The 15,055-nt window shown below is 41.9% G+C and overlaps 1 protein-coding gene across 1 annotated transcript in view; it reads left to right on the forward strand.

Annotated features, from left to right (window-relative positions):
* The window catches only part of LOC127644674 (dihydropyrimidine dehydrogenase [NADP(+)]-like), a 210,900-nt gene that overhangs the window by 114,620 nt on the left and 81,225 nt on the right, over window positions 1-15,055 (forward strand). Inside the window, exon 14 of the mRNA XM_052127984.1 lies at window positions 11,927-12,091. Within this exon, the coding sequence (XP_051983944.1) occupies window positions 11,927-12,091 (165 nt within the window). The remainder of the gene's footprint in view (window positions 1-11,926; window positions 12,092-15,055) is intronic.

Genomic DNA, 15,055 nt, shown 5'->3' on the forward strand with positions numbered 1-15,055 from the left:
CTCAATCTTTAAACACATCTTGAGATCCCTTTGTTCGCATTTACGCTCCTTCAAGTGTTTTGAACGCAAGTACGTAACGCATGTTTGTGTTGTTCTCCCTACTGAAGTGTTTTCTTCACTACATAAACTGTGTGTTGCTCATACAGCTGAAATTTCACTTACTGCCCTCTGGAGTAAACAGGTGGTACTACAAGCTTGCATTTCTCAGGAATCTTCCTTATTACGGTCTGGGGGCATTGAGATTAATTGCATTAATTAAAAACATTAATCGCACTGAATTAACGCATTAAATCAACAGCCCTAATACAAATATATAAGCAGTTTGAGAGTGTAGGGAGACTGCCTCGATTATGTCATTTGCAGTACATCATAGGAGTGTGAGGTTGCTGCTGGGCTCTTTTGTTGTAATTCTCTGATGGTAGATATTCCACCTCAGGAGCATGGGTAGTGTAGATCTTCACCAAGAATTCTGCAATTAAAAAAAGTTTTGGTTTTAGCAGAAGCATAAGCAGAAGCATATACGCTTTACATCGGAGTCTTGATCACCCTGTCAGTGTTTATTTTGCGATAACAACCGACAGACCGTACATTATCCCACTTATTACACAGCTACTAACAAAATAAATAAATAAATATGAAATTAAATATAACAATACATATTGATTTTCATTCAAATTATGTGAATGTATTATGTGAAATCGTAGAATTTCACATCCGGTTTTCGTCAGGAGTTCTGTTGGTGATTTTATAAATTATTATTAGCATCTGACTGCTTATTATGCATATTATTACAAGACTACTTGCCAAATAAATAAATGGACATGAAACATTGATTTGAGTTTAAATAATTTTATTATTTAACTTGCAGAGATCGCACAGTGGTACGAGAAGCAGGAAAATTGACTCGCAATAATACCCAGATAAGAGGTGGCACCATTGACCAGAATCCAATATTCCAGAGTGCTGTGTAATAACCTCGATTAAATACCTTGCAGATTACAGCATATTTGTCTTCATATGCTTGTATTTCATAAATACAATATTTCTGACTCCACTTGAAGGTCGCATACATATTCTAAAGGCACCCAATAGGTGGTGGTGCCTATGTTGGATGACACCAGTTGCAGTCCAGCTTGTGTGATTTCGATACACCACCTTCTTGTTTCCTGTTTCCTCTAAAATCGTCTCTACCTTTAACAGGCACAAAGCCTATAAAAAAGAGAGAGTAAAAAGAGAATAAAGATTATCCTTCACACTAATGTTATGATATTTTTACTGAAAGAATTGTTTTTTATTAAATAAAACAAAAGAAAGAAAGTACCCAGAAGGTTCTTTTATCATTCTCAGTGCATGTATACCAAGAAGCACTGTCCTCCTCTATGTTGTTGTGTCCTTAAGTGTAGCTCTTAAATCGCCCCAGGCATGCTGTAGTATAGCCAACCCTTAGTTCTGACTCTTTCAGCCTAACATATGCATCAGATGCTGGAACAGCATTATACAGCACTGAATGGGGTTACCGATGGCAAGGCCTTCGTTAAAGGACACATAACGAGAATGTAATAGCTGCTCTAAAAAGCCATTGCCAAACACTGAGATCGCCCAGGAGGGTTACATGGCAGAGGTATATGTGTGAAAAACAGTGTGGTGCATGAGTTAAAGCTGCGTGGGGTTGTTAGCATTTAGCAGTTAATTTTATGTTTTTCAAATGCAGGTGTGGTGTGTGGGAAGTATGAGTTTCATGACAGAGGAGAAGGCTTTGCAGTAACTTTTTATTCAGTGTTCGTAAAGAGTGGGAGTTTTAAAATAAAACTTATAATTCCTTACTTTGTTGCAAATATGTTTTTATAAGATGTGAATTACATTCAGTCACCTCTGTGGAGTTAAAGGAGTTAAATTGTGGCTTCAGCCCTTAAACACAGACTTATTAATAGATGAAAATAGGCGCCTTGCTTTTTCAAAGAGAAATAAAAAAGCTCTAAATTATGAAAAGGCTATGAACTGCAAAATCCAGGTTTAATTGTTAGAAGAAGAAGAAGAATAAGAACAAGAAAAAAACATTTAAAGCATGAAAGATTTTTTTTATTTATTTATTTTATTGCTTAATATGAGTAGGAGCACAAAAATGTGGATGTCCTTAGTAAAGTCAAGAGCTACTTTTACAAAAGCTTTGCACTACTCTGACCTGCTAATGCTATGTTTGTTTTATAGGCCTTGGAGATATGCTTCAGAAAAGCAGCATTCAGCTTTTTGTTGTACGTTTTTGATGAGTGAGATCTTTCTCTTTGTTGTGCGTATACATTATTGTTGTTCAATGTCTATTACTGCTTTCATGACACTCAGTTTTGCTATTGAAATCTGAAATGTGTTTTAGACTCAAGGATTGAATATGTGCCTTTTAATTTATGATATATGAAGTGCCACCTGTGACGTTCAGATACCTCTTGTCTCCTTTCCAACACATAGCAGTTTGGTATGGTAGCATATGAATCAAAAACAGTATAATGGTTGTTTCTGTAAGAAATCCAGATGCACAATATATATATATATATATATATATATATATATATATATATATATGTAATGCATGTCTTGTGCTGTAGGTAAGAAATCCTTATGCAGAATAAATATAGTACAGTAGGCTCACGTCTTCCCTGACTGCTAGAAGTTACGCTGCCACCGCCTTGCACGACATGGCTCTCCTGCAAGTCCACCAAGCCAAGGAGCGGAAAGAACTGCACGAGGGTAGTTCCATCCTGGGATTGATGCAGGAGCTGCGCTTGGCTAAATCCTGCCCCGGTGCGGCTCAAGATCCTGCACCCTGTCTGCTCATTGCCAAGGGTGTCTCCCTGTGGCGGCTGCACCGGCTCCGCCTCTGCCCACCCCTGTGGCCCCACCCTGGTGTCGAGCCCCCCGCAGGAAGCAAATGCCACCTGTCTCACGGCAGCCCGCTATGAAGAAGACTGAGATGGGCGACCCAGGGACGCGAGGATCCATTGCCTTGGAGCAGGTAAGCATACCACTCCATCTCCCTGTGGAGGGCCGGGAGGAGAATCTTTTGTTGCAATTTCATTTTGTTTTGCCGCATGCTCCAGTAGCTGTGGTACCCAAACACTCAACAAAAGAGAAGTTTCCTCAGTACCTTGGTCACATAACCGGTGTGTTCGGCCGTCGCCCCAACCACCGGCTTTTGTCTCTCTCTGGCAGGTCCAACGCCCCGGCGGCAGTTTCCCCACCCCGGCGCACCAAGCTGTGACACAGACATACTCAAACCCGGACGGTTTTGACGGACCACGGGGACGAAACATCTCCTCCCCATCCTTAACCGATCCACCGGTGAGTATCAGGAGTCAGGTAAGTGCTTCAATGTGTCTCGACTCAGCACCGCCACAGGGCTAAAACCCCATCAATGTGGCCTCCCTGGCTCCGCCCCGCCGTGAAGCCCCACCCACCGGTACGTCCAATGAAATTGTTCCCCTTGCCGCCACCTTGCACACGGATATGGACACCCTTATGATACGGACAGGCACAGGTAGACCTGTTCGCCTCCCCAGAATCCTCCCATTGCCCGCTCTGGTATGCCCTGACCGAGGCTCTCCTCGGCATAGATGCATTGGCACACAGCTGGCCGCCTAGACTATGCAAGTATGCATTCCCCCTGCTTGCACAGACCCTGTGCAAGGTCAGGGAGGGGGAGGACCAGATCACCCTAGTGGCTCCCTACTGGCCCACCCAGACTTGATTCTCGGACCTCAAGCTCCACGTGTCATTTGGCACCAGTGACCAGACCTCTGGAACCTCCACGTCTGGCCCCTGGACGGGATGTGGAAAATCTAGCTGATCTACCACATGCTGTCATAGACACGATCAACCAAGCTAGAGCTCTCTCTACCAGGCAACGTTATGCCCTGAAGTGGCACTTGTTCACAAATTGGTGTTCTTCCCGGGCTGAAGACCCACAGAGGTGCACAGTTAGGTCAGTGCTTTCATTCCTGCAGGAGAGGTTGGAAGGGAGGCTGTCCCCCTCCACCTTGAAGGTGTATATAGCGGCTATCGCGGCTCACCACGACACAGTAGACAGCAAGTCTTTGGGTAAGCACGACTTAATTATCAGGTTCCTAAGATGCCCAAAGGTTAAATCCCTCCCGGACAAGCCTGTTCCCCTCCTGGGATCTCTCAGTGGTCCTCTCGTGCCTTCAGAGACCTCCCTTCGAGCCGCTAGAATCAGTCGGACTCAGGGCCCTCTCCCTGAAGACGGCCCTCCTGATCACGCTCGCCTCCATCAAAAGGGTCGGGGACCTGCATGCGTTCTCTGTCAGCGACACCTGTCTGGAGTTCGGTCCGGCAGACACTCATGTGATCCTAATACCGTGACGGGTATGTGTGCGGTATGTGCTTTACGTATCTACTTGGACCGCACGTAGAGCTTTAGATGTTCTGAGCAGCTCTTTGTCTGCTTTGGTGGACAGCAGAAAGGGAATGCTGTCTCCAAACAGAGGCTTTCCCACAGAGGCCTATCACACCCAGGCCGTGCCCCCCCCCCCCGTTGCGGGTCCGAGCACACCCAACGAGAAGTGTTGCGTCCTCATGGGCACTGGCCAGGGGCACCTCCCTAGCAGACATATGCAGAGCAGCGGGTTGGGCAACACACAATATCTTTGCGAGATTTTACAATCTCAGGGTTGAGTCAGTTTCGGCCCATGTTTTCTCAGGTCCGAGCCGGTACAACTCGGTACACGCTGACAAAACTGACCGGGTGGACCTCTTGCACCTAGCGCCCTTTCCCTCCGCTGAGGTAAAACCGTGCGCTCTTATCCCAGGAGATCCCACTAACTCGGCTTCCTGGATGACTCCTCCCGAGCCCTCTTGTCCGCGAATTCATCTGAGAAATTCACTGACCAAATCCAATGCGGGTATTCAATCTACCCTGTACTGGAATAGGAGCTACACAGGACGGGCTCCTACATGGATTTATCCCCCTTTATGTTTTTTCCACGGTACGGTCCCCTTGCGAGCAGACCCGCATCTCCCTTGGGCAGTTCCCACTGCCCCCTGGTTGCCATGTCTGTAGCAAATCCTCTCTCCCAATGAGGCAGGATCTACCACCGCGCCACTGTCCACATGTGACCTAAAAACCCATGTGATGCATTCACCACGCTTACCTCCCCCAGTCTTGGCAGGTGTGGTCTCTGCAGGTTCTTTTTCCCCTGAAAGAATAGGAACTGGGAAAGATCGCCACGTCGCTGAACCGAGCCACTGTTGCGGCTGAACCTCATTTTCAGCTCCTCAGAAAAATCCTGAATGAAACAGATGCATTTCCCTCCCTTTATACCCGTATGTCCGGGGGCGGGACATGCAAATTCTGTCTGCCAATTTCTCATTGGCCTTTTCTCATAGATCAGAGATACGCCTCAAGAGAGACGCCTAGTGCCGCTTCTTCAACACAACGTCTCGTTCCCTCCATCAGGGAACAAAGGTTACATCCGTAACCTAGACGTTATTAACAATGTACAAGCAATATTTTTAAGGAAAATCTAGAAATAATCCAGTAAATTACTTCACTCAAATGCTTCCCACAGATATTAAGCACTATGACCACAACAAAAATGTAATATTAACTTACATCAGCAGAGACAATGAAGCAAATACACAGGTGAACTTGAACTAAGTTACGTAGTCAGAATGCGTAACTTGTGTTGTTGTGAAAGCGCTGTTTCCATAGTTGGCGAGTTGGGGAGTAACGGAATACATGTAATGGGATTACGTATTTAAAATACAAAATATAAGTATCTGTATTCCATTGCTGAAGAATTAATCCAAAGTATTTAGTATATGTTACTGACCTTGAGTAATCTAACAAAATACGTTATAAATTACATTTTACAGCATGTATTCTACAATCTGTAGTGGAATACATTTCAAAAGTAACCCTCCCAACCCTGACTGCACATAATGCAATATCATAAACTATATAAAACATGAAAATGAAAAGTATGAAGAAGCCTCTAAAGCATGAAGTAACTTCTAAAAAGTAGCTAATACTTCAGTATACTCATTATTTCAGGAGCTCAGGTTTTCACAACAAGGATAATTTTCACCTGTTTTGTTATCTTTTAATGTTTGATACATGTCATACATATTTTTTTTATTATTTAATTTTGGATAGAAGTTTGGTATGTTAAAGGTTTGTCATTTAACATAGTATTGTCAACTATAATGTTATTTTCGTTGAATAGAAATTTATGCCATTTTAGTCAGGGTAAATTTGTTTAAAATTAATGAATATGACATGACGAAATTGACTGAATTAAAGGGACATTTTCATCAAAAGACTAAAACTATGACAAAAAAATTGGAAAACAAATGACAAAAAATAAAGTGTCGTTTTGCCCATTTGTCAGTATTATGGTGTGAAAACATGAGCATGTAGCTATATAGGCTAGTGGATGGAAAATTAAATATCGGCATCATTACCATCAAGGCCATTTCCCTTTTTACCACGTCATATCCTAAGGTGAATAGGTTTGCTTTCACAGTACAGTATATCTAATCTGCTGTAAGCGGCTGTGTACTTCTAAGTTTTTGCTTACACAACCTGCCGCTAACAGTTGTGTGAGCTGTAATTGTTTAGCAATCTCCTTTCACAGTCATGTGTACAGTACCTAACCAAGTTTGGTTTAACTCTAGGACACTCTACCTCAGAGAATAGAATAGTGGTTGGAACAGATACTCTACCACCCCCCTCACAGCTAACCTTATGTCAACATAATGATGGCTGTAGTCATAGAGATAAATGTGGCAGAATGCTTTCTTGTGTAAGCTTTAAAAATGGCTGGGCCATTGCGGACTGTTTAAATGGCAGGAAAACTAATATTTAACCGGAGATCTTCTCTGAGTGAGAATGAGGAAGGGGGCGGGACAGGAGGGCTGTCGGGTTGGCAGGTCCTCCGCGAGGTGAAGGGACAGCATAGCCACGGCATCTGTAATTACCATGAATATGCCTCCAGGCCAGCCTATCAGAGAGTTTTCTAGGACGCTCGAGTGTGGCATATGGCATGACAGTTGATCACTCTCTTATCATGTAAGTTCCTTTTGGGAGAGGTGTTGGCTTAAAAGGGGGATTACTGGGCTGTGCCGGCGTGATAACCCCCTCAGATTGCTGGAAACCACACACGCTGCAGCAAATATGTCCACTGACCTTGTCCTGCACAAAGGAGTAGCTGTGAAATCAACCAAGGCTAATGTTTGACAGGTTAACGCATGCTAATGGGCTGAGAAAAGCAGAGATTATTTACTTACCACTGGATACCCTTCATACATATTACCTTAAAGAGGGTACTCACAAGAAAATGTATGTGGATATGTGTGTACAGGGTCCTACTGAGAAAATTTACTGTCAGTAAATTACAGTCTTACCAGCCATGAAATTGTATTTTGCATTGTTTTTATTTTATTTTATATATACTGCATACGTTTGTGCCTACAACACTTAATTGTGTAGGGTTTTTTCACATATGCAATGAGCTAGTCCCAGTCTTTCAGTGAAACTATGCCACAAAAGCATAATGTCCCATTGTGGTTTTGTTCATGGTGGTTGTTGTTCCAGATATTTCTTTCTTTCTGTCTTTCTTAATTTCTTTCAAATCAAATCACTTTATTTTCACACTACCATGTACACAAGTGCAATATTAAGAGAAAGTCTTGTGTGCAGTTCCGAGCAACATAGCAGTCATGACAGTGACGAGACATATACCAATTACAATAAACAACATATTTACACAATTTACATATCAAATGTACAGTAAACAATACACACAATATAGAATACTCATACAATAAAATAATAAAGCGTGTATATAACTATATATATATATATGCAGTAGTTTTATTGTGAAGAATATAATTATGACAGTCCAGTGTGAGATAATAAGGTTAATAAAGTGCAGTGCTGATGTATATTGATCATGAGAGATCAAGTGTTCAAAAGTCTGAATGCTTGGGGGAAGAAGCTGTCATGTAGTCGGCTGCTGCAAGTCCTGATGCTGCGATACCGCCTGCCTGATGGTAGCAGTAAGAGCAGCCCATGACTCGGGTGGTTGGAGTCTCTGATGATCCTCCAAGCTTTTTTCACACACCGCCTGATATATGTTCTGGAGGGAGGGAAGCTCACCTCCGATGATGTGTCTGCCAGTTCGCAGGGCTTTGCAGTTGTGGTCAGTGCTATTGCCTTAAGCTGCGTTCACACTGCCAGTGACTTTGTCGCTGCAGGTCGCCAGTGGCTGGCGGTGAAGTCGCTAGTGGGCGTTCCCACTAATGGTTGCCTAGTTACGTTTATAAATGACATTCACAGATGTCATTCCATTGCTGTTGACAGCGAATCTCTTTTCTTGCCGCTAAAAACAAACATTTTGGAGGGAAAAGACTAAATATAAATGGAATCAGTACATAAAATGCTTTATATCAAAGATGAATGAGAAACAAGGCGTGCTGTTTGCCATAGCGGCTGTTTATCTGCGGCGAAAATGCAAAATGCTGGGTCTCAGAAAAATCCCCGCGATCTCAGATACACCTTTCCGTGCAGTATTTTTCTTAAAAATGTCCTTGTACGTGGGAAGAGACATATCATAGAGCACTGGAAAATTTCTAACAGCAAGAATTAGCCTTTCATCCATCTTTCCGTTACTGCAGGAGCTGAGCGAAAGATTGCGTGAGCTCTCCCGTCTTCTCTCCTATTGGCTGTCGCTTCCGTAAGTCGCTCTTCAGTTGAATAAAGTTGAACTTGTCTCAACTTTGTCGCGTCGCTGGACACGGCCACATCTAGTCGCCAATGGTCGCGACAGCTCGTGTCACCGGAAGTTGCTGTGCTCTCATTGAAAATGAATGGGATGGAGTCGCTGTCACGCGCGATGTCGCTGGCAGTGTGTACGCACCTTTACCAGGCGGTGATGCAACCAGTCAGGATGCTCTCTACAGTGCTGGTGTAGAACCGTGTGAGGATGTGTTGGTTCATTCCAAACTTCCTCAGCCGTCTCAGGAAGAAGAGGCGCTGGTGAGCCTTCTTCACAACGGCCTCAGTGTGGACGGACCATGTGAGTTCCTCAGTAATGTGGACACTGAGGAACTTGAAGCTGCTGACCACCGGTGCTCCATTAATTGTGATGGGGTTGTGTTCTCTGTCTTTCTTTCTGAAGTCCACTACAAGCTCCTTGGTTTTACTGACTTTGAGGGAGAGGTTTTGCTCCTGACACCAGCGTGTCAGAGTGTGCACCTCTTCTCTGTAGGCTGTTTCATCATTTTCAGTGATCAGACCTACCACCATCGTATCATCAGCAAACTAAGTGATGGCATTGGAGCTACAGTCATGTGTGTACAGGGAATACAGGAGTGGGCAGAGAACACAGCCCTGCGGAGCTGTACATCGAACTGTTTAAGCTCAGAGCCCGTAGTTTCACATCAAGCTTGGAGGGCACTATGGTGTTGAATGCTGAGCTGTAGTCTACAAACAGCATTCTCACATATGTGTTCCTTTTTTCCAGGTGGGAGAGAGCAGTGTGTATTGTAGATGCAATGGCATCATCAGTGGAGCAGTTGTTGCAGTAGGCAATGGGGTCCAGTCAGGTGGGCAGCACAGAGCAGATGTAATCTCTGATTAACCTCTCAAAGCATTTGCTGATGATGGGGGTCAGAGCAACAGGACGCCAGTCATTTAAACAAGTGATTTTTGATTGCTTTGTTACAGGCACAATGGTGGACGTTTTGAAGCATGTGGGGACTACAGACAGGGAGAGGGACAGGTTGAAAATGGCTGTAAAATCACCAGCCAGTTGGTTCGCGCACACTCTGATGACTTGGCCCGGAATGCCGTCTGGACCCACGGTTTTACGGATGTTCACCCATCGGAAGGATTGGGTTACATCCGCAACAGAGACGGAGAGTGAACCAACCTCTGTAGCGTCAGCCATGAGTGCTCTCTCCACGAGGGTGGTGTTATTGTCCTCGAAACGAGCATAAAATGTATTAAGCTCATCCGGGAGAGAGGCAGCGGTGTTCACGGTGGAGTTTTTATCACGGCTCTTTTTCCAGACAAAGGGCTGTGCTGGCGTGTTTGTAAACAGCGGGTCGGCATTGAGGAATTTGAAGAATTTTAAGGTTTTCGGTGTGTAATTGCAGAACCAATGGCCAAAAGCGTTTGTCTGTCGTACACAATAAGGCAGACAACGTCCAAGACAAAAAAAACCCAAAAAACTGTAAACAAAACATACAATAAACTGCAGTGTTGTGTCAGACCTCGCAACGCAGCAGCCATACTTGGTGCCATCTTGAGTCCAGCCAGTGTGTTTCTTTCTGTTGTGGAGTGATTAGACAGAATGTTAGCCTCTGTTACCATTCACTTTTATATACAATATAACTGAATGTTGAATTCTATACAATATAAAATAAAGGTGAATGTTGAGTGAGACTAACATTCTACATAACATCTCCAGAGTTCCAAAGAAGAAAGTGGGAAACATTTTCATTGTTGCATGAACAATCACTTTAATGGCATGATCATGTTTTATTTCAGTTAGATTTCATATTCTCTACTGTCTAATTACCTCGCAATTCTCAAACACCTCCAGACAATGTATCCATACATCTCCTTCATCAGCAGCCACGGCTACGCTCACTACCTTCGCCATCTCTACATCAAATCTAAGTGATGTATACTGCCCTGTAGATAAATTCCTGTCATCAGCTTTAAAGCCAGATGTTATGTTAAAGCAGATGGATAACCACAGTCTACCAAAATCCTGGCAGGTTTATTATGTTTAGAAGTGTATTAGACAGGTACTGAAAAGATCCTACAGTTCACAAAAAATGCTTTCAGTCTTAATTAAATAATAAATATCTTCAAAATAAGTATCCAGTATGCAAAAATTATATTCAAATATATTCATACAAATAATTATGAAGATGTTTTTATCTTGCTCAGTTTCTCACAAAAGGTAACAGGGTGCACTCAGTTATCTTAATTATTTTAAATTGTGTGGCTCCTAATTAACACATGCAAATTCATTCTAATTGCACTTACTAATGGCCCATGGTCTTATCAATTCATTTATCATAATATTTCTCCTAATTGTGATTAAAAAGTTTAAATACAGTATATTTGATAGATGCACGCGTTGTCTAGAAATACACAGCATTTGTGGAGTTACTCGCCCTCATGAAATCCTAGATGTGTTTGAATTTCTGTCTTCAGCAGAACATAAACAGAGATTTTTAGAAAAAATATCTCTGCTCCCTACAAGTGAATAGGGCTCAGACATTTGTAGCTCCAAAAATCACTTAAAGGAAACATAAAAGTAATCCAAATCATCCAGTGTTTAAATCTATATCTTCAGAAGTGATATAGGTGTGGGTCAGAAACTCAACAATATTATAGTCCTTTTTTTACTCTAAATCTCCTCTATAACTTTTACTTTCAGATGTGAAAGTGAAACTAAACAGGCACCACATGTGACTTTCAGATGTAAAAGTGGAGATTTAGAGTAAAAAAGGACCTATAGAGTTTAAATATTCTTCTAAAAATCTTTGTTTGTGTTCTGCTGAAAAAAGAAAATCACACATCTGGGAATTCATGAAGGTGAGTAAATTCATTTTTGGGTGAACAATCCCTTGAAAGGCTAGCTGTGAGCCTCAGTTCCCATTCAGTTTCATTGTATGGGAAAGAGCAGAATCAGAATTTAAAAGAACAGCAGAATTGTAATTTATGGGTGAAATATATCGTATAAAGGTATGTTAGGGTTTCAAAGGAAAAATCTTTTCATTCTTTTATTATTTATTCCTTTAAGTTTGATAAATGTTCAGCCTACCAATGGCGGCTTGTTTTCTCTTTGTACTAATTGCAATTTAGTTAACAGTAACAATGTTTCTCTCTCTCTTGCAGGATTTGGTGACCAATGTGTCACCGCGAATTGTGCGTGGGACCACCTCAGGTCACATTTTCGGTCCTGGCCAGGGCTCCTTCCTCAACATCGAGCTCATTAGTGAGAAAACAGCCGCCTACTGGTGCAGGAGCGTGGCTGAACTCAAAGCCAACTTCCCCAAAAATGTGAGTTCACTTGCAGCTCTGCGTACAACTTCTCTTGTCTTTATCTCTCTCTTTCACTCTCGTTCCTGCAGAAGTTTTTTCATAATGTGATTCATTACTTTTATTTAATACTTTTTGTGGACGGGGAGCCTGTCAGTGTTTTATCAACAGCCATAATTCTCTAAAATATAGGTGGCATCTTTTTCTCTCGTTTTCTGTCTCTCATAAATTCAAGACGCGCTCGCTCTGTGCATGTTAAATGCTTCACGAGTAATTGTGTAATAGAATCACTCTAATTGAAGATTTTCCAAGGCCTTTAGTGTTCTCTCCTCCCTCCTCTCCGTCGCTCCGCAGGCAGATGACAATGGCTTTTTGCCATGTTCCTTTCATTGCAATCAGCCATCTCTTTTCTCTCTAATCATCTGCAATGAGACAGCCCGTTTGAGCACAAAATAACTTCCTCAAGTTTTGTTGTCTGCCTGCTTCACTCAAGGGTGAGATTAATTTTGGATTTTGGTATGTAATTTTGAGGCACCCACTAACCTCTTCAATCGTTCCTTCACATTGACGTGTGGCTCTCTGCTTTTTTTTCCACACTAGTCTTCACCACACAACCTTAAAGTTCTGTACGAAAACCTAGTGAGCTGCCTTGCTGCTTACTGCCTACATAGGTAGCTACCTTCTAAGGTGCCTGATTGGAATGCTCTATATCTATTACTATATGTGCCATATAATTAGCATTCTGCACGGAAGACACAATTTGCAGTTGATTATCAGTAGTTTTTGACATTAGCATGTTGCTAAACTAGCACTTAGCATGTTTCTAAACTGACTTTGTGTGATTTTCACAAAACCTGTCAAGGTAAAATAAAGCCTACATATGGGCACATTACATTATTTTCAGGACACATCAGCACATTTTACCCCCTGATTTTCATTACTTTAACGCATCTGGATGTTTTACTTTTCCCATTTATTCACTGATAATTCTCATTTCCCTAACAGTCATATTTTTACATTAAAAGGGATGTTGTTTTACAATGTTTTTTTTATTTCTAAAAATTATTTTTCAATGATTTTGTAATGTATTAACAACAAACACCTATAGACGGTACTAAGGGAATTATACTATGATGTAAAAATACTTTACAAGGTAAATAATTTATTATAATAAACTTTTCATACAGTGGTAATGAGAGTATCATAAGGACCATCTTTTTCGCACATTTTCTATAATGAAAATAAAAAAGTAATTAAGCAGCAGCTGTGGATGGCTACTCCATTTTATGGGCTAATGCGCATTCGCAACTTAACTCACTACTTCCTGCTGTTGTAACCATCTACTACAGTAGGATTGCTACTTTTCCATTGTCGACATGAAAGATTAGGAAAGTAAATGCTATATTTTACAAGAGATAAGTAAGGTAAGTAGCCTAAACATCCTCAACAAAACTCATATGTTAAATGGATTGCCCATGGATGGTTAAAATAGATTATAATAATAATAATAGTTTTTTTTACCTATTTATAACGTACAACTCCTCTTCTGAAAGTAGGTTATCTTTAAACACTACATTAACCTTTCCCTTGATGTTTTAACTGACATTGTGTGTGACTTGAGTGAATGACATTTCCACCATCCTCTGTTGCTTAGTGATTTGTAACTTTTTTTGGCTACGGCAGTTGATCAGTTTACTTCCAGTTGCTGTAGCTGCCCGGTCCACAGCTGTTGCTTAAAGTCCTTGATGTTGTCACAGTGTAAACATTTTTTAATGGCCTTAAAAAAAAGGCTTTATTTTCTATATGAAAAAATAGTTTCTTACATATTTTCTAATGATTTTGGGGTTTTTCGCCATGAAATCAAACCGCCACAGAATCGGGCATGGTGTTAAATCACTAACTAACAAACAATCAAACTTTTGATTTTGGAGTAAAATAGGACCAGGACATTTTCTTGAAAGGTTTGGAGAGAATCACCCACAAATACATGGCACACACAATTATGTTGTAAAATATTTTTTATTTTAATGAATGATTTCAATTTTAAGATATTGAACAATATCATAGGAGGCAGCATCATTAATATATCTACCTTTGGAACACCCTTCACATCAGGAGTGTGTATATTATGCTATACATTTCTGCAGCCTGCTAGGATTTGGAACAGAGCATCTACCTCTGTCCCTATCTCTCTCTTTCTCTGTCTCTCTCTCTGGCACATATGCATTGAGAAGAATGTAATATAAATGCAGAATAGTTCAGCAAGTCTCTCATTGATAATGCTCATAGAATTTGGGCAGGTCACAGCTATTTACAATGACCATTATCTCTATTTACTATTTACAATTTCCATTTTTCCCCCAACGCTCCTCGTCAGTGTGTCATGACCTGCACTGTGCAGCATCTCCTCAACACACTATAGGGAATGTTGAAGTGTGTTTTTGGGCTAGCTCATCATGGCATGTGACTGGCTCATGGTCAGGGGTGATGGGCGCACGCAGTATGGATGAATACTCAAGAGAATCGTAATTAATAACAAAACCACCGCAGTGATGTAAAATTACACCACCTCACACATTTCAGCCCCGCAGACACGATCACCTTGGGCCGCATGTGCACGACTGACTCGCTAGAGGTTAGCGGCTCGCCTGCAACTAAAGAAGAATAAATGTGGTGCATGGAGGGAGATACTACATTGAACCGGACCCCTCCCCCATCTCTTTTTTTATTTCCTTGTATCAGTGGATGATTGACAGTTTCCACAGTGATGGGGGTCCCTAGAGGGGCAGTGTTGCCAGTGATGGTGGACGGGCTCAGTTACCTCAGCACAGTGTTATTAAAGTGATAACAGGGTGATTCCGATGCTTCTCAGAGACAGAGCCTGTCTCGCTTTTCCCCCACCCCACTCTCTCTCTCTTTTTCTCTCACTCTCTTACTCTCTCTCACACTCTCTTTCACAACATACATTTCAGCGTACAGTATGTT

The sequence above is a fragment of the Xyrauchen texanus genome, chromosome 6 (genome assembly GCF_025860055.1).
Source record: "Xyrauchen texanus isolate HMW12.3.18 chromosome 6, RBS_HiC_50CHRs, whole genome shotgun sequence".
NCBI classification, from domain to species: domain Eukaryota; kingdom Metazoa; phylum Chordata; class Actinopteri; order Cypriniformes; family Catostomidae; genus Xyrauchen; species Xyrauchen texanus.